Source organism: Nerophis ophidion, linkage group LG21 (genome assembly GCF_033978795.1).
Source record: "Nerophis ophidion isolate RoL-2023_Sa linkage group LG21, RoL_Noph_v1.0, whole genome shotgun sequence".
Lineage (NCBI taxonomy): Eukaryota > Metazoa > Chordata > Actinopteri > Syngnathiformes > Syngnathidae > Nerophis > Nerophis ophidion.
The window spans coordinates 24,624,690-24,648,015 of record NC_084631.1 but is presented as its reverse complement, the minus strand read 5'-3'; the positions used below and the strand labels follow the sequence as shown (position 1 = coordinate 24,648,015).

At 40.1% G+C, this 23,326-nt stretch overlaps 1 protein-coding gene across 2 annotated transcripts in view; it reads right to left on the bottom strand.

The window, feature by feature from the left end:
• otud7b (OTU deubiquitinase 7B) overlaps nucleotides 1-23,326 on the bottom strand; it is an 88,360-nt gene that overhangs the window by 41,460 nt on the left and 23,574 nt on the right. For both annotated transcript variants that reach the window (XM_061882325.1, XM_061882326.1), the window contains exon 2: nucleotides 3,724-3,938. In XM_061882325.1, coding sequence (XP_061738309.1) covers nucleotides 3,724-3,808 — 85 coding nt within the window. In that variant the 5' untranslated portion in view covers nucleotides 3,809-3,938. The remainder of the gene's footprint in view (nucleotides 1-3,723; nucleotides 3,939-23,326) is intronic.

Here is a 23,326-nt window from a genome sequence, read left to right as displayed (position 1 = left end):
CACGGACGAAGGCGTAAAAATTACCAAACCAAGGGATGGCAACAAACAGTTCTTCCAACTGGGAGAAAAAAACACTTTAAAGGGAAACTGCATTTATTTTGGGAATCTTGCATATCATTCACAATCGTCACGTAAAACAAGAACACATTTATGTTCCTTTTTTTATGTATTGTAAATATTACGTAATTAAAAGTCAGTGTACAATGGAGTCGCTCTAGTCTGCCTATAAAGCACTTAAAAAAAACATCGAAACACATATATACATGATGTAAGTATATATGTAATGTAGTAACATTTATAATAACATTTAATGTTGACGGTTTTTGATCATTTCAAGGTTACGCGGCGCGTTAATTTCAAAGACTTTCACTTTTTATTTCAACAACATGACTGTAGCTGAGCTAGGCGCCAGCGCCCCCCGCAACCCCAAAAAAGGGAATAAGCGGTAGAAAATGGATGGATGGATGGACTGATTAGTACCTACAGCAGACTTCATGAGAGCCAACAAACATTACAAAACATTACTTACTGTACAATGTCTGCTGTCATTAGGATGCACGACTGCTGGGACGTTCATATATTCCCATTTAGGGGAAGAACGACTTGTGAAGAAAAGGCGGGTGGAAGCGTCTTTACGTGTCGTTCTCGGCATATCCGGGTCTAAATTGGCTGTCATAGTGTACCAATTCGTCGCAATATGTCCTCAGCCTTCTACTATCCAAGTGCGAGGCATGATTTATAATCTAGAACAGTGGTCACTAACCTTTTAGAGCCAAAGATCTCTGGTCTCAACCAAAAAAACTAAGCAAGATTTAACCCTACGTCAACTATGTTGTGTGTGTGTGTGTGTATATATATATATATATATATTTTTTTTTATAAACATATTTTAACACGTTTTTTTTATTTATTTGTTTTTTTAAAGACAAAGCTTTGTGCTGTTATTGGTTGATGTTTAGTTTTTCCCCTCATTGTGCCGTTTTCCCAATTTTTGCTGGTGTTTTTTTGTAATGTAGCCAATGCCAAAAGAGTCATGGACCACAGATGGCCCCTGTGCCGCACTATGGGCACCCCCAACTGTAGAAGCTAACTGTTTTAGTGCCGTAGTATATTTGTTCATCCTATGATCACATATGGCACGCGAGTCAGATCACGTCAGATCAGGAAGTATTAAAATCAGCTGTTCACCTGGTGTGTTTTTTCTGTGTGACAATGAGGGGATAAGCGGAGACATATATTACTGCCTTTGCATAAGTCAATGTTTAGTTTTGCACGCACAGTCAATCAACACAAAAACTGTACTTTGGAGCAATGTTCACAGATGCCAGGATCTGGCTTGTTTGCTTCCCGTCGCAGGCGAGTGATGATGGTCGTTCACTCGTGGTGGAGCTAAAAAATGTCCGATGCGTTGCAATAGTCGATGACTTTTGTGCACGTGAAGCCGTGCACGTTTGCGAGACGAGCAGGTGCTGTGCCTAGGCACGCTCCAGGTGTTTGGCCACGACGGAAGTGTGGCTGAAAAGAGAGAGTCGAAGCGTGCGGGCATGTTCAGGGAGAGTGATCGCTGATGTCATATTAATATATAATTTTTTTCTAATATTTTCGCGGTCTACCTTTAGGGTCCCAAAGATCAAGTGGTGGATCGCCGGGCTGTTGATCCCTGATCTACAATAAACTTCCACGAGCAAGGAAGCAGCTCACCACTATCATGTTAACATAGACACTTAAGCTAGTGATCACTAAAAGTAGTTCCTCTGCGTTAGCGCATATAATAACAAAATCGCTAATACTTGTGAATATTTAGGTCACCAAATGTAAATGGAGCATTGCCGGCGCTTTTCAAACGTTTTTTTAATTGGGTTTTATGGGCGGAATAGAGGACCTCCTATTAGCTACGATGTAAGTGGCATTTTATTTACGAGTTCAGAATGCATAAAAAAAACAAACACATCCATCGTTTTGTCTCTCTTAATGATTGTGAACAATAGGCAAAAATCCCCAAAAAGTGCAGATCCCCTTTAAGATATTTGAGTTAAATGTTTTGCTTAAAGAAATTAGTCCATTTTATTATTATTATTATTTGTTTATTTCTATTCAGGATAACAAAGTTATTTACCTACCAATTACAGTACAACTTTAAGTTGTACTGTACTGGTAAAACTTTCTACAGGAATGAGCAATAAAAGTTGATCTTTTTAAATGGTTGCTTGCATTATTATTATATATAATGATTACGTTATAAATACTGTATAGTTTTTATCGATTATTCCTTCAGTTTATGAGCGTGATGTAGCCCAGGGTTGTCTAAACTTTTTGACTTGGGGGCCCGATTGGGCTTAAAAAATTTGGCCGGGGACCGAAAGCCGACTGCATGTAAAGTAACATACTTATGAGTACATATTATTATATTAACAAAATGGATACATTAATAACAATCATTATAATTGCATAGTAAAAGTATGTGAAAGTTTGACTCCTACTTTGTTTATTCAATCGGAAATATTAAGCAGATACAAGTCAAACATGGATAAGTGTGGAGAGAGTTTTTTTTGCATTTTTCCCATCATGCATTGCAGTGGATTTAAATGGATGTGAATTTTTTATGTTGATTGGACATGTTTTTATAATATTCACAAAGGTCGTGTAATGTCAATCAATCAATCAATGTTTACTTATATAGCCCTAAATCACTAGTGTCTCAAAGGGCTGCACAAACCACCACGACATCCTCGGTAGGCCCACATAAGGGCAAGGAAAACTCACACCCAGTGGGACATCGGTGACAATAATGACTATAATGAGTAATGTGTGACCATGTGTGTTGACTTTTTTTGCTGATTTTTTTTCTACACCATGACTAGGGAAGGTTGTTTGGATTAGGTCATACAAGTAAATGCCGTACTGTTTTTTTTGCAAGTATAATGGTTGAGGCACTTTTGTTGGCCAAAAGGGCAGCTATTTGTGTATGTTACAGTATGTATACACCGCTTCCTGCCACGGTTTATTGCGCTCGTGAAGTTTCACGTGCCAAATTGAAGACGCCGTCGGGCCGCACTTTGCCCACGGGCAGTAGTTTGGACACCCGTGATGTGAACAAAAGCTGTGAGTCTGCCTGCATAAAGCCAAATATTTTTGAAAGTAAATGATTGCGAGTTGTTCTGATGTGCGGCACCTTTATACAAGAATATGACGATTGACAGTCTAAAAATAACATGTCTTTCTTTACTCTCTGTTCACACTGTTATGCATTTCTATATATAAAATATAAAAATCACAAAACCAATCACACTCGTAATTTTAGAAAGAAAAATGGCAATTAGGTTTTTCCACAGAATCGTGCAGCCCTAATGTTAACGCTAGCTGTTGCCTTCTGGCAGTTATCTCACCTTTTCTCTCGCCAATTTCCTCTCCCTCCACAACTTCCGCTTTGAAAAGTTTTTCACCAGACACTAGGTCAGTCCACTTCTGCGCAGCGCTCCAGTACCCAACTGATAGCCACTAGCCAATGGTGCAGCTTGTGCAGCTGAGGCTTCTCACACCTGACCACGAGAGTTTGGTGCACGTGCAAAAATATTACACTGCTTTATGGATTTCTTTCAGGAGAAAAATTCCAATGAGAGGGTTGAGACCCATTTTGATTTTTCCTACTGACACATTATATTTGTCGGCTCCACCCTTACATTAGGTACACCTGTACAAACGAAACCCACACGTGTGACGCACCTTCGAGCAGGTCTCTGGCCAATCCTGGTTCTGCTCCCGTGTTCTTGACAAAGTGGCTCAGGACTGTGTCCATATCCACGGTCATGCGATCATGAATTCGCACGTTGGCGCTCCGCCTCCAGTGGGAGAAAAAAAAAATGTAAATAGTGGGAGGGGCCGGAGGAGTCTAGTGGGGGACGGCACGGCAAGCGACGGGAGGTTCGCTACAAGCGCACCTGAAATGACAAAAAAAAAAAAAAAATTAGTTTGTTTGGAAATGGACATAAAAGCCAAAGAAACAAGACAAATTCATGGCGGTGCTGAAGACAAACTTTCAATCCATCAGTATCCTTAATTTAACCAGGTAAAAACTCATTGAGAGTAAAATCGCTTTTCCAAGAGTGACCTGACCAAGAGGGCAGCAAAACAAAAGTATGGAAATTCATGTAAACAAAAAATGCAATAATATATACCAGTGGTTCTCAACCTTTTTTCAGTGATGTACCCCCTGTGAAGTTTTTTTTAATTCAAGTACCCTCTAATCAGAGCAAAGCATTTTCGGTTGAAAAAAAGAGATTTCTGAAGTAAAATACAGCACTTTGTCATCAGTTTACCAATTTATTAAATTAAAATATTTCTGATTTGTAGTGGTCGTTCTTGAACTATTTGGAAAAAAATACGTAAAAATAACTAAAAACTTGTTGAAAAATAAACAAGTGATTCAATTATAAATAAAGATTTCTACACATAGAAGTAATCATCAACTTAAAGTGCCCTCTTTGGGGATTGTAATAGAGCTCCATCTGGACATCTGGATTCTAAACATTTCTTCACAAAAAAATAAATCTTTCAATCAATCAATCAATCAATCAATGTTTATTTATATAGCCCCAAATCACAAATGTCTCAAAGGACTGCACAAATCATTACGACTACAACATCCTCGGAAGAACCCACAAAAGGTTCTTTAACATCAATATTTATGGAACATGTCCACAAAAAATCTAGCTGTCAACACTGAGTTTTGCATTGATGCATTTCTTTTCACAGTTTATGAACTTACATTCATATTTTGTCGAAGTATTTTTCAATAAACACATTTATAGAGGATTTTTGAATTGTTGCTATTTCTAGAACATTTAAAAAAAAAAAAATCTCACGTACCCCTTGGCAAACCTTCAAGTACTCCCGGGGGTACGCGTACCCCCATTTGAGAACCACAGATATATACTGTATGTTAATATATGTAAATTATTTTTTTTACATATATTAACATAAAACAAGTGATAGGTCAAAACAATGTATGCAATGTTTCAGTAAAAACAACTTACAATGCCTAATAGGAACAGTTTAGCAATCTTTTAAAATGGCCTGATATTCCCCTAAAGCAGGGGTAGGGAACCTATGGCTCTAGAGCCAGATGTGGCTCTTTTGATGACAACACCTGGCTCTCAGATAAATCTTAGCTGACATTGCTTAACGGTAAGTAATGAATAATTCCGCTGGTAATCACAGTGTCAAAAATAATGTTCAAAATATAAAACATTCTCATGCCTTTTAATCCATCCATCCGGTTTCTACCGCACCTGTTCAAGAAGTCGCATTAATGGTAAGAAGTATTATATTTATTGTTGGTTAGCTTCAGAATAACAATGTTATTAAAAAGAATGAGAGACTTAATATACTCTAAAAATGTTGGTCTTACTTAAAAATGCACTCATTTAGTTGTATTCAGTCCAAAAAAAAGTATTATATGGCTCTCACGGAAATACTTTTAAAAAATTTGCTTGTATGGCTCTCTTACCTAAAAAGGTTCCCGACCCCTGCCCTAAAGTGATCAGCTCAGGCAACCCCAGACCCTTCTGTAAGTTATTCCATGACCAATAATCTTTTTCAACAGGAATTTAGGGTGAAAAATGACATTTCAAGCATCTGTATGGCAATTATGGCAGCTGAATTAATAGTAAAGATCGCGATCTTGATTCACACACATACATAATGTCATTTTTCAACATGGACGATTCTCGACATGCTAGTTGTTAGAGGGGAACTGCTCTTTTTTTGGAATTTTGCTTAATCACTCATACTCCTTATGAGAGACAAGAACAGTTCTTTTTTTGCATTGTAATAATCGGCTCGTTCTAGGTGGCTTGCAATGGGAGTCGTCCACTCTATTGCGCCCATAAAGTCCCCTAGAAACATTTAAAAAGCGCCAACAATACGTCGTTTACATGTCGTGACCTGAATATTAACAAGTATTAGCAAAATTGCTATTATAAGCGCTAACGCAGATAAATTACTTTTAGTGAGGCTGTGATTACAGAAAGCCAACTAGCTTATGTTGCCATATTGAAATATTGAGCTGCAACATCCCCTCAGAGTTGGTGAAAGTTAATTCTAGATTATAAATCATGCCTCTCACCTGGATAGTAGACGGTTGTGGACATAAACGTACAAATTGGTCAACTTTGACATCCAACTTAGACCCGGCGATGGCCAGAATGACACGAAAAGTTGCTGTTTTTTTTTTTTTTTAACCCTTTGCAAGGATTATGTTTAATTCTTCACGTAAACAAGAAGATATAAACATCCCCTCAGTCTTTAGCTCAGTGAGAGCAGACATTGTACAGTATAATTTGTCCTAAAGTAGTTTTTGTCGTCTCTCATCAAGTCTGCCATGATTAGTAGTGTTGTTGTTGAAGGGAAAAGTGAACGTTATGATGAATCTATGAAATTAATGCTTAAAATGATCAAAATATGTAAATATTAAATGTTATTATGAATGTTACCACATTACATATGTACTTACAGCATGTATATAAAACCTTGATGGAGTTTTTGGGTTGTTTTTAGTGCACTTTATAGGCGGAATTGGGCAACTCCAATTACCCCTTTGTTAGCTGACTTTTGCGAACGTTTATTTATGATTTAGAATGCATAGAAAAGAAAAACATATGTGTTCTTGCATTACATTAGGATTGTTAATTAATGATAGGCATAATTCCCTAAAAAAGTACAGTTCCCATTTATAGACTACCAGCACATTTTTGGCCTTCACAATAAAAGCACTGCACGCTAAATCCCGTTTGACAAAATAAGGGTCTTATGACTCAAATAGCAAAGCATGTTTTTTGCATATCTGCTGAGTTCTGTAATTATCATGGTTGTGGACATAAACTTACAAGTTGGTCAACTTTGAAATTCAACTAAGACCCGGAGATGGCCAGAAAGACACGAAAAGTCGCTGTTTTTTTTAACCCTTTGCAAGGATTATGTTTAATTCTTCACGTAAACGGGAAGATAGACACATCCCCTCAGTCTTTATCCGAGTGAGAGCAGACATTGTACAGTATAATTTGTCCTAAAATATTATTTGTCGTCTCTCATCAAGTCTGCAATGATTAGTAGTGTTGTTGAAGGGAAAAGTGAACGTTGTGATGAGTCTATGAAATTAAGGCTTAAAATGATCAGAATATGTAAATATTACATGTTATTATGAATGTTACCACATTACATATATACTTACAGCATGTATATAAAACCTTACTTAAAGGACTTTTTTGGTTGTTTTTAGTGCACTTTATAGGCGGAATTGAGCAACTATAATTAACCCTTTCTTAGCTGACTTTTGCGAACGTTTATTTATGATTTAGAATACATAAAAAAAGAAAAACATTATGTGTTCTTGTCTTACATTAAGATTAATATTTAATGATAGGCAAAATTCCCTAAAAAAGTACAGTTCCCATTTATAAACCAACAGCACATTTTTGGCCTTCTCAGTAAAAGCACTGCACGCTAAATCCCGTTTGAGAAAATAAGGGTCTTATGAGTCAAATAGCAAAGCATGTTTTTTGCACATTTGCTGAGTTCTGTAATTATCATGGTTGTGGACATAAACTTACAAGTTGGTCAACTTTGAAATTCAACTAAGACCCGGAGATGGCCAGAAAGACACGAAAAGTCGCGTTTTTTTTTTTTAACCCTTTGCAAGGATTATTTTTAATTCTTCGCGTAAACGGGAAGATAGACACATCCCCTCAGTCTTTATCCGAGTGACAGCCGACATTGTACAGTATAATTTGTCCTAAAGTAGTATTTGTCGTCTCTCATCAAGTCTGCCAAGATTAGTAGTGTTGTTGTTGAAGGGAAAAGTGCACGTTGTGATGAGTCTATGAAATTAATGCTTAAAATGATCAAAATATGTAATTATTACATGTTATTATGAATGTTACCACATTACATATATACTTACAGCATGTATATAAAACCTTAATGGACTTTTTTGTTGTTTTAGTGCACTTTATAGGCAGAATTGGGCAACTCCAAATACCCCTTTGTTAGCTGATTTTTGCTAACATTTATTTATGGTTTAGATTACATAGAAAAGAAAATCATATGTGTTCTTGTTTTACATTAGGATTGTTAATTAATGATAGCGAAAATTCCCTAAAAAACTACAGTTCCTCGTTATAGACCAACAGCACATTTTTGGCCTTCACAACAAAAGCAATGCACGCTAAATCCTGTCTGACAAAATAAGGGTCTCAGTCAAATAGCTAAGCCTTTTTTTTTCACATTTGCTGAGTTCTGTAATTATCTTGGTTTTGAGTGATAATCGATATGTTGCGCATTGTATTTTATTTTGTTAAATGTGGTCCTGAACATTTTCTTTATATTATTTCAAGTAAAAGTCAGTTCAGCTTTCTTGTCACAAAGTCATAGGGATAAAATAACATTGTTTTTAAACAACATTGATACCGAGTTGGTACTGGTATATGTACAAATGTAAACGATACCGTTCCGAGTGGTAACGGTGGTAACTGGAACTTGTGACAAAAAATGTTTTCAAATTTTTAATAATTTTGGAATTAAGTCAGACAAACAGTCTGAAGTGCATTTATAGTTTGTGTCACTGTTTTTGCCTCTCAAGGCAACACTGCAAATCCTCACACGACAACTTAAAGAACAAGGCAAAAGGAAAAACTAAGACAACCATGTGCTATATAAGACACGACCCCTACCTATAAATCATGCCAGACAATTGTGATCTCAATTCTTTTTAGGCCAGAATGTTGCTGACACAGCACTATAATAAACGTTCAGCATATCAATTTGTGGAGTAAAAATGAGGAGGAGAGAAGTTGAAGGAACAGAAAAGGGTATGTTTGAACCAAGTACAGGAACTGAAGGAGGCTTAGGGCCGCGATATGACCACATTGGAAATCAATTCGCCAATTGCCCTCTGGGAACAAAAAAAAAAGTGCGCGGCAGCAAACGACGAATAGGGACTGGAAGGCGGGATCAATGCGGACACATTACCATGACTGAGAGAGCGACAATCGATGCATGGCTCGGAAAGGAGACGTGTTTATGGAGACAGGGCTGCAACATCCTGCGAGAAAATGGCAATCACAATTTCCTTGCTTAGATTTGAGATCAGGATTGTCCGGGACCAGTTTTTCTCACTCACGCTGTCTCACGCACACACACACACACCTTAGGACAAAGTGTTTATGTTTTAAAGAAACCTCAAATGGGGGTCCTACATGGAAGGTCCCGGAAGGAAAAGTGGGAACTTTCTAAATAAAAATGACTAATAAGTAGAGATGTCCGATAATGGCTTTTTTGCCGATATTGTCCAACTATTAATTACCGATTCCGATATATACAGTCGTGGAATTAACACATTATTATGCCTAATTTCGTTGTGATGCCCCGCTGGATGCACTAAACAATGTAACAAGGTTTTCCAAAATAAATCAACTCAAGTTATGGAAAAAAATGCCAACATGGCACTGCCATATTTATTATTGAAGTCACAAAGTGCATAAGAGTTAGTGCTGCAAGGGGTTCTGGGTATTCGTTCTCTTGTGTTTATGTTGTGTTACGGTGCGGATGTTCTCCCGAAATGTGTTTGTCATTCTTGTTTGGTGTGGGTTCACAGTGTGGCGCATATTTGTAACAGTGTTAAAGTTGTTTATACGGCCACCCTCAGTGTGACCTGTATGGCTGTTGACCAAGTATGTCTTGCATTCACTTGTGTGTGTGAAAAGCTGTACATATTATGTGATTGGACCGGCACGCAAAGGGAGTGCCTTTAAGGTTTATTAGCGCTCTGTACTTCTCCCTACGTTCGTGTACCACTCCGTTCAGCGGCGTTTTATAAAGTCATAAATTTTACTTTTTGAAACCGATACCGATCATTTCTGATTATACGTTTTAAAGCATTTACCGGCGAGTAGAGATGTCTGATAAAATCGGACTGCCGATATTATCGGACATCTCTTTTTTGTATTTTTCATTTTTTTAAAGAAGAAAAAAATAAATTCTAATTTCCTTTTTCTGTCCTTTCCAGCCACGAGGTGTTTACGTTTTAAAGAAACATCTAATGGTGGTCCTTCATGGGCGTTATAAGGCGTTTATTTTTTTGCAGTTCCAAACGGATTAGTTTTTTGTATTTTTGGTCAAATATGGCCTCTTTCAACATTTTGTGTTGCCGGGCCCTGGGTTAAAAATACTGCCCAGCTGCGCTCACGCAACAATCACGACACCTGACGCTGATGAGATCTCCCCTGCCTTCTTAAGCCAGCGTTTCCTGCGTTCCAGTGCCAGAACGTAGCTACATGCACCAGTACAGTAGGCCTTGCAGGCCACTAGTTTCCTTGCCTATGTGCTTCCTCGCTCTTTGTGCTTCTTCTCCTTTGTGCTCATTGTGTCTTGTCCTGTGTCGTAATCCAGCAGCTCCTTCGCCATTCCCTGGTTTCGAGCTGTGTGTCTTGTCTTCCCGGATTCCCTCTGGACTTCCTGTTGCCTTCCCGGATCTCAACTTCATGCCTACCCCTGGACAACGACGCCGCGCTCCATCCCCTGACCACTTGCCTACCCTCCGAGCCTGTCTTGCCCTTTCTGGACTTCCGCATCGATCTCAACACTCACCTTTCAACACCACCCGGTAACACTCTTCGTATAATCGCTTCACATAGTCACACTATATATATATTTGGATTAAGATGTGACTTTAAGGTTTTACTAATTACGTATAAAATACTACACGGTCTAGCTCCAGCCTATCTTGCCGATTGTATTGTACCATATGTCCCGGCAAGAAATCTGCGTTCAAAAGACTCCGGCTTATTAGTGATTCCTAGAGCCCAAAAAAAGTCTGCGGGCTATAGAGCGTTTTCCGTTCGGGCTCCAGTACTCTGGAATGCCCTCCCGGTAACAGTTCGAGATGCTACCTCAGTAGAAGCATTTAAGTCTCACCTTAAAACTCATCTGTATACTCTAGCCTTTAAATAGACCTCCTTTTTAGACCAGTTGATCTGCCGCTTCTTTTCTTTCTCCTATGTCCCTTGTGGAGGGAGTCCGGTCCGGTCCGATGACCATGGATGAAGTACTGGCTGTCCAGAGTCGAGACCCAGGATGGACCGCTCGTCGGGACCCAGGATGGACCGCTCGCCTGTATCGATTGGGGACATCTCTACGCTGCTGATCCGCCTCCGCTTGAGATGGTCTCCTGTGGACGGGACTCTCGCTGCTGTCTTGGATCCGCTTTGAACTGAACTCTCGCGGCTGTGTTGGAGCCACTATGGATTGAACTTTCACAGTATCATGTTAGACCCGCTCGACATCCATTGCTTTCGGTCCCCTAGAGAGGGGGGGGTTGCCCACATCTGAGGTCCTCTCCAAGGTTTCTCATAGTCAGCATTGTCACTGGCGTCCCACTGGATGTGAATTCTCCCTGCCCACTGGGTGTGAGTTTTCCTTGCCCTTTTGTGGGTTCTTCCGAGGATGTTGTAGTCGTAATGATTTGTGCAGTCCTTTGAGACATTTGTGATTTGGGGCTATATAAATAAACATTGATTGATTGATTGATTGATTGATTAATCACACACATCATTCTTGTATATTAATAAACACGCTGCAAGCTAAACGACGTCCCTGCCTCCGTGCCATCTCCTTCTCCACTGTACCGTGACACTTACATCCCTATCCCTACATTTAGATCTCCATTTAAAATTAAGACTTATAACTAAGTTTGTCTGTATCAACCTTCAGAAGCAGGAAGTGATTGGCTTCCTATTATAATTTGCAAATTTCCGAGGATGCTTGAGTTATAAAATGTGTCAGCTTAGGACTTCTTTTTGGGCCTCTGCCGACAGTCATCTATTCCCATCCGTCTTGTGGCTCATGTGGCGCTCCCACCTCGCCTCTGACTCAGTGACCCTGCTTCGCCTGAGTCACCCAATGACCTCGGTTGCATCCCCGCCATCACGCTGCCTCCGAGCCCAAAGCGTGGGGCTGGTGTCGGGAGGACCGACGTACTCGAGGGCGAAAGGGGACTTGGCGGACTCGTTCGAGAGCAGGGATGTCCAAAGTGGGGCCTGCGGGCCTCATTTCGTTTAGGCCCGCCAAATAGTAACTAGCAAATGTAGAGCATATTCATGCTGCCTTTTTTCAAGCTGCACATCTATGCTATGTCCGCAAGGCTGTACTGTAAACGAGTTGGTAGATTTTACTGCACTAACGTGGCAGCTCAGTCGCCTGAAATGGACTTTAAAGGCCTACTGAAACCCACTACTAACCGACCACGCAGTCTGATAGTTTATTCATCAATGATGAAATATTAACATTGCAACACATGCCAATACGGCCGGTTTAGTTTACTAAATTGCAATTTTAAATTTCCCGCGAGGTATCCTGTTGAAAACGTCGCGGAATGATGACGCCTATGTAACGTTATTGGTTGGAGTGGACATTTCAGCCCGGCACCACTCACGGCTAAAAGTAGTGTCTTTTCATTGCATAATTACACAGTATTCTGGACATTTGTGTTGCTGAATATTTTGCAATTTGTACAATTAATAAAGGAGACTATAAAGAACAATGCTGTTGGTGGAAAGCGGTGTATTGCAGCTGCCTTTAGCAACCGAAACACAGCCGGTGTTTCTTTGTTTGTTGTGAAGCTTTAACACAGAGCAGTCAAGCGAACATGTTTCTCTACGTCAACCAGCAAGTTTTGGATGGGGAATTGTGATATTAAGTCGGTTCTTACTGGAGACTTAAGTGGATTATGTGACCTCCTCCTGTAGCTGAAAAAAGGCAGCTGTGATCATGGCTCCTCCATTGGCTTCTCTCAGAGACACTGGCGGTCACCGCAGCCCTCCGACTTTCAGGTATGACTTTATAATCTCACTAAAACACTATTAACACAATAAGCAGATAAAGGATTTTCCAAAATTATCCTAGTAAATGTGCCTTATAACATCTGAATTGCTCACACTGCCGTCGCCTTTTTTTTTTTTTGTGCTTCACTCTAACTTTCCTCATCCACAAATCTTTCATCCTCGCTCAAATTAATGGAGAAATCGTCGCTGTCTCGGTCCGAATTGTTCTTGCTGCTGGTGGCTATGATTATAAACAATGTTAGGATGTGAGGAGCCCTACAACCCGTGACGTCACGCGCACATCGTCTGCTACTTCCGGTACAGGCAAGGCTTTTTTTATTAGCGACCAAAAGTTGCGAACTTTATCATCGATGTTCTCTACTGAATCCTTTCAGCAAAAATATGGCAATATCACAAAATGATCAAGTATGACACATAGAATGCCCCTGCTATCCCCGTTTGAATAAGAAAATCTCATTTCAGTAGGCCTTTAAAATCATCAGTGGTAACATTTTCCTTTTACAGTAATGCACTGTAAAAAAGTGATCATCTTATACACAGGTGTGTAAAAAAACAGAATGTACTCTTACAAAGCGACTACATTATACACAGGTGTGAAAAACAATGTAGTATTACAAAGTGACCACATTTTACACAGGTGTGTGAAAAACAGGATGTACTATGACAAAGTGACCACCTTATACACGAGTGTGTGAAAAACAAAGTACTATGACAAAGCGACCACCTCATATACAGGTGTGTGCAAAACAGAATGTACTATTAAAATGTGACCACCTTATACACGAGTGTGTGAAAAACAATGTACTATTACAAAGTGACCACCTTATACACTGGTGTGTGAAAAACAGAATGCACTATTAAAGGCCTACTGAAACCCACTACTACAGACCACGCAGTCTGATAGTTTATATATCACTTATGAAATATTAACATTGCAACACATGCCAATACGACCGGTTTAGTTTACTAAATTGCAATTTTAAATTTCTCGCTAAGTGTCGTGTTGAAAACGTTGCGGTATGATGACGCGTATGTTGATGCGTGCGTTTGACGTCACGGGCTGTCGCGCACATTTTTTTCCAACCCGATCCAAGCTATAAGTAGTCTGCTTTAATCGCATAATTACACAGTATTATGGACATCTGTGTTGCTGATTTTTTTTGTAATTTGTTTAATTAATAATGGAGAAGTCAAAGTAGAAAGATGGAGGTGGGAAGCTTTTAGCCTTTAGCCACAAAAACACAGCCGGTGTTTCCTGGTTTAAAATTGCCAAAGATGAAGCTTCACTATGGATCAAAGCGGTCAAGCGAACATGGATCCCGACCACATGCAAACTGGCAGTTTTCGATGAGAAAATTGTGGTAATAAGTTGCCTCTGACCGGAGACATCACCGGAGCTTCCGTCCTGCTGCAGCTGCTGTGACTTCCCTCAGAGACTCTGGTGTCAACACACCCGTGGCCACACCCCTCCGACTTTCAGGTACTATTTAATCTCACTAAAACACTAGCAACACAATAGCCAGATAAAGGATTTTCCAGAATTACCCTAGTAAATGTGTCTAATAACATCTGAATCGCTCCCTCTGCAGTTGCCTTTTTTTTCTTCTAGTCCTTCACTCTAAATTTCCTCATCCACAAATCTTTCATCCTCGCTCAAATTAATGGGGAAATTGTCGCTTTCTCGGTCCGAATAGCTCTTGCTGCTGCTGGCTATGATTGTAAACAATGTGAGGATGTGAGGAGCCCTACAACCTGTGACGTCACACGCACATCGTCTGCTACTTCCGGTACAGGCAAGGCTTTTTTATTAGCGACCAAAAGTTGCAAACTTTATCGTCGATGTTCTCTACTAAATCCTTTAAGCAAATATATGGCAATATCGCAAAATGATCAAGTATGACACATAGAATGGACCTGCTATCCCCGTTTAAATAAGAAAATCTAATTTCAGTAGGCCTTTAAAATGTGACCAACTTATACACAAGTGTGTGAAAAACAGAATGTACTATTACAAAGTGACCACATTTTACACAGGTGTGTGAAAAACAGGATGTACTACCACGAAGCAAACACCTTATACACAGGTGTGTGAAAAACAGAATGTACTATGACTAAGCGACCAGCTTCTATACACAGGTGTTTAAAAAAAAAAAAAAAAAACCCTATTCCCAAATGACTCCTAGGTGTTAGCTGATGGTATTTTTCACACATTTCATGACTACTCGTCATCTAAAAGTCGTGTGACAAGCACAAAAGGTGCGATTGCTAATGTTAGCCAGCTGTTGTTGACATGACCACTGTTGCCAGGGATTGCAGCATCTTAAAAATCATCATTGCTTCATTAAAGATTAATTAACAGCTTCTCGTGCTATAGTTATTAAAAATATTAACTGATGCATCCTTGAGTGATTTATTTTTACTTTAAATCAAAGCACGTATGGCTATATTGTTACACCGTTTTTATGCCTTGACTTGAAACACTACACAACATTTTTAATGCTGTACTGGATCAATAAATGTCAGATTTTTGCATTTAATTCAAGGGTCAGAGTTTTAATAGACACTTTTAAAGGCCTACTGAAATGAGATTTTCTTATTTAAACAGGGATAGCAGGTCCATTCTATGTGTCATACTTGATCATTTCGTGATATTGCCATATTTTTGCTGAAAGGATTTAGTAGAGAACATCCACGATAAAGTTCGCAACTTTTGGTGCTGATAAAAAAGCCTTGCCTTTACCGGAAGTCGCAGACGATGACGTCACAAGGGTGAGGGCTCCTCACGTCCTCACATTGTTTATAATGGGAGCCTCCAACAAAAAGAGCTATTCGGACCGAGAAAACGACAATTTCCCCATTAATTTGAGCGAGGATGAAAGATTAGTGGATGATGATATTGATAGCGAAGGACTAGAAAAAATAAAAAATAAAAAAAGAAAAAAAGAAAAAAAGGCGATTGCATTGGGACGGATTCAGATGTTTTTAGACACATTTACTAGGTTAATTCTGGGAAATCCCTTATCTTTCTATTGTGTTGCTAGTGTTTTAGTGGGATTAACTAGTACCTGATAGTCGGGGGGGTGTGTCCACGGGTGTCTTGAGTCCAGTGTCTGAGGGAAGTCACGGCAGATACAAGGATGGCGCAAACTCCACAGATCTCCGGTAAGAGGCGACTTTTTAACACAATTTTTTCACAGAAACCTGCCGGTTGACAAGTGGTCGGGAACCATGTTTGCTTGACCGCCCTGCTCCATAGTAAAGCTTCACCTCCGGGAATTTTAAACAAGGAATCACCGTGTGTTTGTGTGGCTAAAGCTTCCCAACTCCATCTTTCTACTTTGACTTCTCCAGTATTAATTGAACAAATTGCAAAAGGTTCAGCAACACAGATGTCCAGAATACTGTGTAATTGCACGATGAAAAGAGACGACTTTTAGCCTTAAATGGTGCTGCGCTAATATTTACTGACAGTCCATGACGTCACGCGCACGTGTCATTATTCCGCGAAGTTTTTAACAAGGAACTCCGCGGGAAATTTAAAATTGCTGTATTGGCATGTGTTGCAATGTTAACATTTCATCATTGATATATAAACTATCAGACTGCGTGGTCGGTAGTAGTGGGTTTCGGTAGGCCTTTAACTCCTATTTTATAAAATGCAGTACATCCGGAAAATATTCACAGTGCTTCACTATTACCACATTTTCTTATATTACAGCCTTATTCCAAAATGTAATCAATTTTTTTGATCCTCAAAAATGACAATGTGAAAAGTTTTATTTTTTGTTTTGTTTTGCACATTAATTAAAAATAACTTTTGCGTGAATGCCAGACGTCATGTTTGGAGAAAACCAGGCACCGCTCATCACCAGGCCAAAACCATCCCTATAGTGAAGCGTGGTGGTGGTAGCATCATCCTGTGGGGATTGGAGGTTGGGAGACTAATCAGGATAGAGGGAAAGATGAATGCAGCAATGTACAGAGACATCCTGGATGAAAACCTTCCCATGGACCTTGAGAGGTGGTGCAAAGAGGAATGGCTGAAAGTGCCCAAAGATGAAGTGTGAAGTGAATTATATTTATATAGCGCTTTTCTCTAGTGACTCAAAGCCCTTTACATAGTGAAACCCAATATCTAAATTACATTTAAACCAGTATGGGTGGCACTGGGAGCAGGTGGGTGAAGTGTCTTGCCCAAGGACACAACGGCAGTGACTCGGATGGTGGAAGCGGGGATCGGACCTGGAACCCTCAAGTTGCTGGCACGGCCACTCTACCAACCGAGCTATACACCTATAGATAGGTGTGCCAAGCTCTTGAGGCTGGAATTACTGCCAAAGGTGCATCAACAAAGTATTGAGGGAAAATGTTTAATACATTTGCAAATATTTAAAGAACAAAACTTGACACATTGTCATTATGGGGTATTGTGTGTAGAATTTTGAGGACACAAATTAATGTATTCCATTTTAGTAGACACTTTTAACATTTATTTTATAAGATGGAGTACATTCGCAAAATATTTAAAGTGCTTCACTATTACAACATTTTCTCATATTACAGCCTTATTCCAAAATTTAATCAATTTATCCATCCATCCATTTTCTACCGCTTATTCCCTTTTGTGGTCGCGGGGGGCGCTGGCGCCTATCTCAGCTACAATCGGGGGGAAGGCCGCGTACACCCTGGACAAGTCACCACCTCATCGCAGTAATCAATTTATTTGATCCTCAAAATTCTACAGACTATACCCAATAATGACAATGTGAAAAGTTTATTTTTTTTGTTTTGCACATTTATTAAAATAAACTCTTTGGCGTGAATGCCAGACGTCATGTATGGAGACAACCAGGCACCGCTCATCACCAGGCCAATACCATCCCTATAGTGAAGCATGGTGGTGGCAGCATCATGCTGTGGGGATGGGAGGCTGGGAGACTAGTCAGGATAGAGGGAAAGATGAATGCAGTAATGTACAGAGACATCCTGGATGAAAACCTTCCCATGGACCTTGAGAGGTGGTGCAAAGAGTAATAATGGTTGAAAGTGCCCAAAGATGAAGTGAAGTGTGAAGTGAATTATATTTATATAGCGCTTTTCTCTAGTGACTCATAGTGAAACCCAATATCTAAATTACATTTAAACCAGTGTGGGTGGCACTGGGAGCAGGTGGGTGAAGTGTCTTGCCCAAGGACACAACGGCAGTGACTTGGATGGTGGAAGCGGGGATCGGACCTGGAACCCTCAAGTTGCTGGCAAGGCCACTCTACCAACCGAGCTATACACCTATAGATAGGTGTGCCAAGCACTTGAGGCTAGAATTGCTGCCAAAGGTGCATCAACAAAGTATTGAGGGAAAATGTTTAATACATTTGCAAATATTTAAAAAACAAAACTTGACACATTGTCATTATGGGTATTGTGTGTAGAATTTTGAGGACACAAATTAATGTATTCCATTTTAGTAGACACTTTTAACATTTATTTTATAAGATGGAGTACATTCGCAAAATATTTAAAGTGCTTCACTATTACAACATTTTCTCATATTACAGCCTTATTCCAAAATTTAATCAATTAATCCATCCATTTCTACCGCTTATTCCCTTTTGTGGTCGCGGGGGGCGCTGGCGCCTATCTCAGCTACAATCGGGCGGAAGGCGGTGTACACCCTGGACAAGTCACCACCTCATCGCAGTAATCAATTTATTTGATCCTCAAAATTCTACAGACTATACCCAATAATGACAATGTGAAAAGTTTATTTTTTTTGTTTTGCACATTTATTAAAATAAACTCTTTGGCGGGAATGCCAGACGTCATGTATGGAGAAAACCAGGCACCGCTCATCACCAGGCCAATACCATCCCTATAGTGAAGCATGGTGGTGGCAGCATCATGCTGTGGGGATGGGAGGCCGGGAGACTAGTCAGGATAGAGGGAAAGATGAATGCAGCAATGTACAGACATCCTGGATGAAAACCTTCCCATGGACTGTGAGAGGTGGTGCAAAGAGTAATAATGGTTGAAAGTGCCCAAAGATGAAGTGAAGTGTGAAGTGAATTATATTTATATAGCGCTTTTCTCTAGTGACTCATAGTGAAACCCAATATCTAGATTACATTTAAACCAGTGTGGGTGGCACTGGGAGCAGGTGGGTGAAGTGTCTTGCCCAAGGACACAACGGCAGTGACTCGGATGGTGGAAGCGGGGATCGGACCTGGAACCCTCAAGTTGCCGGCAAGGCCACTCTACCAACCGAGCTATACACCTATAGATAGGTGTGCCAAGCACTTGAGGCTAGAATTGCTGCCAAAGGTGCATCAACAAAGTATTGAGGGAAAATGTTTAATACATTTGCAAATATTTAAAAAACTAAACTTGACACATTGTCATTATGGGGTATTGTGTGTAGAATTTTGAGGACACAAATTAATGTATTCCATTTTAGAATAAGACTGTAACACAACAAAAAGTGAAGAGCTGCTAATACTTTGCGTATGCACTGTATTTATGTAGCAACCACAACAAATAAATGGTAATGTCATTTCATGAACCCTTACCACCTTTAGTAACAATTGGGACTTTCAAAAGCACGGAAATTGTGGAATTCTAGGAAAAGTGTTGGGAACGTGTAAAATTGTTGACTAGATTGTCCAGAATAAGCCGCACGCTTAGATGGTGGAACAGCTTGTGTGGAGTTCTGGGAAATGTGACAACTCCAACATCTGAATGTCCTGAAGACGATGGATGTTTTGACACTCAAGGAGCGAGTCGACCATAAGAATGAAGATTTTTTTTTTTTTTGTTGTTGCACAAAACCATTTCTCTCATGCATGCAATAAAAAGGTTTGACACAAAGAGTTGCGGCGGTGGCGGGAGGCTGTTACGTAACAAGAGCTGCTGACCGCACGTGGGAGAAAGGCCGGGATCAAGGCGGGCAGACGAGAGGTCACCTCGGCTTCGCAAGGCTGCCAAGGGTCACCTGAATGCTGAGAGGCCAGTCTTCGGATGATTGAGGAAGGGAAGGAAAGCGCTCAATTTTTAAACGAACGAGTCAATCTATGCATAAAGGATCTGATTCTCGCACGTGTGCGCAGAGCCGGACTTCAAGTAGTCCTATTGTTGTTTGTCCCTACATTCAAGTCTATGGCCAATTTGGATTTTTTGGGTCGAATCCGATTTTTAGGTATATAAAAATAACATATACTATATTGCAAAAAGTATTTGGCCACTTGCCTTGACTCACATATGAACTTGAACTGCCATCCCATTCCTAACCCACAGGGTTCAATATGATGTCGGTCAACCTTTTGCAGCTATTATAGCTTCAACTCTTCTGGGAAGGCTGTCCACAAGGTTGCGGAGTGTTTATAGGAATTTTCCACCATTCTTCCAAAAGCGCATTGGTGAGGTCACACACTGATGTTGGTCGAGAAGGCCTGGCTCTCAGTCTCCGTTCTAATTCATCCCCAAACTGTTCCATCTGGTTCAAGTCAAGACTCTGTGCAGGCCAGTCAAGTTCCTCCACACCAGATTCTGTCATTCATGTCTTTATGGACCTTTCTTTGTGCACTGGTGCACAGTCATGTTGGAAGAGGAAGGGGCCTGCTCCAAACTGTTCCCACAAGGTTGGAAGCATGAAATTGTCCAAAATGTTTTGGTATCGTGGAGCATTCAAAGTTCCTTTTACTGGAACTAAGGGGCCAAGCCCAACTCCTGAAAAACAACCCCACACCATAATTCCTCCTCCGCCAAATTTCACAGTCCGCACAATGCAGTCCGAAATGTACCGTTCTCCTGGCAACCTCCAAACTCAGACTCGTCCGTCCGATTGCCTGATAGAAAAGCGTGATTCATCACTCCAGAGAACGCGTCTCCACTGCTCTGTAGTCCAGTGGCAAAGTGCTTTACAGCACTGCATCCGACTATTTGCATTAGACTTGGTGATGTATGGCTTAGATGCAGCTGCTTGGCCATGGAAACCCATTCCATGAAGCTCTCTGCGTACTGTACGTGGGCTAATTGGAAGGTCACATGACGTTGGGAGCTCTGTAGCAACTGACTGTGCAGATAGTCTTCGCACTATGCGCTTCACCATCCGCTGACCCCTCTCTGTCAGTTTACGTGGCTTACCACTTGGTGGCTGAGTTGCTGTTGTTCCCAAACTCTTCCATTTTCTTATAATAAAGCCGACAGTTGACTTTGGAATATTTAGGAGCGAGGAAATTTCACGACTGGACTTGTTCCACAAGTGGCATACTATAAGAGTTCCACGCTGGAAATCACTGAGAGTGGCCCATTCTTTCACAAACGTTTGTAGAAACAGTCTCCAAGACTCGGTGCTTAAATTCATACACCTGTGGCCGGGCCAAGTCATTAGGACACCCGATTCTGATCATTTGGATGGGTGGCCAAATACTTTTGGCAATATAGTGTATTTAAACAAAAAAATAAAAATAATATGGCTCTTATGAAGCCAGAACATTATTTGAAGTTTCCTCTGCTACATTCTACAGTATTGCCAAAATAATGATAACTAGGATCATTTTGGTTTATTTATTGTTTTGGTTGTGTTTAATTGAGTGTTCCCCCCACCTCCTAAACAGAGACAGAACCTATTTTATTGCTTTTGGTTGTGAATTTCATTTAAAAATGCTGCTTACAGAGTATATTTTATTTTTATTATTTGTTTGTTTTATTTAACTTGGATATGCCCTGCAATGAGGTGGCGACTTGTCCAGGGTGTACCCCGCCTTCCGCCCGATTGTAGCTGGGATAGGCGCCAGCGCCCCCCGCGACCCCAAAAGGGAATAAGCGGTAGAAAATGGATGGATGGATGTAAAATTTGACATTACAATTACAATTTTAAAATATCAAAGAAATACAAGTTCTCAAAATAATGTTGACAATAACGAAAAGCATTTGGGCGAGCAGTCTGAGAACATCGCCATGAGTTCCAAAAATATTAAATTTTCCCGTTTCCTGCTCATTTGTCAAATATTTATTTATTCTTTTGGGACTTATTCTTGAGTAAGATTCTCACAGTAGGGCCTTTCAAATTTTAATATATGTTGATTCTGTTTTAGTAGTAGATTCCTGAAACCAATGGAGCGCTCCTGTCATGTAGTGGATCTGTGACTAGCGTTTTTTGTAAAACCAACAAAGTACTCCTGTCATGTCGAGGATCTTTGACTAGTGTTCATGTAGTATATTTGTAAAAAAAAAAACATAGCAGATCAGTCCTGGCATGTAGAGGATCTTTGACTAGTGTTCCTGTGGTAGATTTGTAAAAAAAAACCAGCAGATCAGTATTGTCACGCAGAGAATCTTCGACAAGTATTTTTGTAGTAAATTTGTTAAAAAACAGCAGATCAGTCCTGTCACGTAGAGGATCTTTAACTAGTGTTTTTGTAGATTTGTAAAAAAACAGCTGATCCGTCCTGTCATGTAGAGCAGTGGTTCTCAAATGGGGGTACACGTACCCCTGGGGGTACTTGAAGCTATGCCAAGGGGTATGTGAGATTTGATGATTACTTCTATGTGTAGAAATCTTTATTTATAATTGAATCACTTGTTTATTTTTCATCAAGTTTTTAGTTATTTTTATATCTTTTTTTCCAAATAGTTAAAAAAAGACCACTACAAATGAGCAATATTTTGCACCTTTATACCATCCATCCATCCATTTTCTACCGCTTATTCCCTTTCGGGGTCACGGGGGGCGCTGGCGCCTATCTCAGCTACAATCGGGCGGAAGGCGAGGTACACCCTGGACAAGTCGCCACCTCATCACAGGGCCAACACAGATAGACAGACAACATTCACACTCACATAATTTAATAAATCAGAAACGGATGACATAGTGGTGAATTTCACTTCTTTATCTCTTTTTTTCAACCGAAAATGCTTTGCTCTGATTAGGAGGTACCAGAATTTAAAAAATGTTCACAGGGGGTACATCACTGAGAAAAGGTTGAGAACGTCTAACGTAGGGAATCTATGACTAGTGTTTTTGTAGTAGATTTGTAAAAAACAAAAGATCACTCCTGTTATGTAGAGCAGTGTTTTTCAATCACTGTGCCGTGAGATACGGTCTGGTGTGCCGTGGAATATTATTTCATTTTCACCTAATTGGGTAAAAAAAATTTTTTGCAAGCCAGTATTTACAATCCGAAAATAATGTGCCGTTGTTGATTGTCTGTGCTGTCTGGAGTTTGGCTGAGAAACCGTGTAATACTCTTCCATATCAGTAGGTGGCAGCAGGTAGCTAATTGCTTTGTCGTGATCACAATATGCAGACGACAGAGGGAGGCAACGTGCCGGTATCTAATGTTTAAACCAAAAATAAACAAAAAGGCCAATGCCGCTAAGAAAAGGCATTGAAGCTTAGGGATGGTTATGCAGAATGAAACTAAAACTGAACTGGCTAC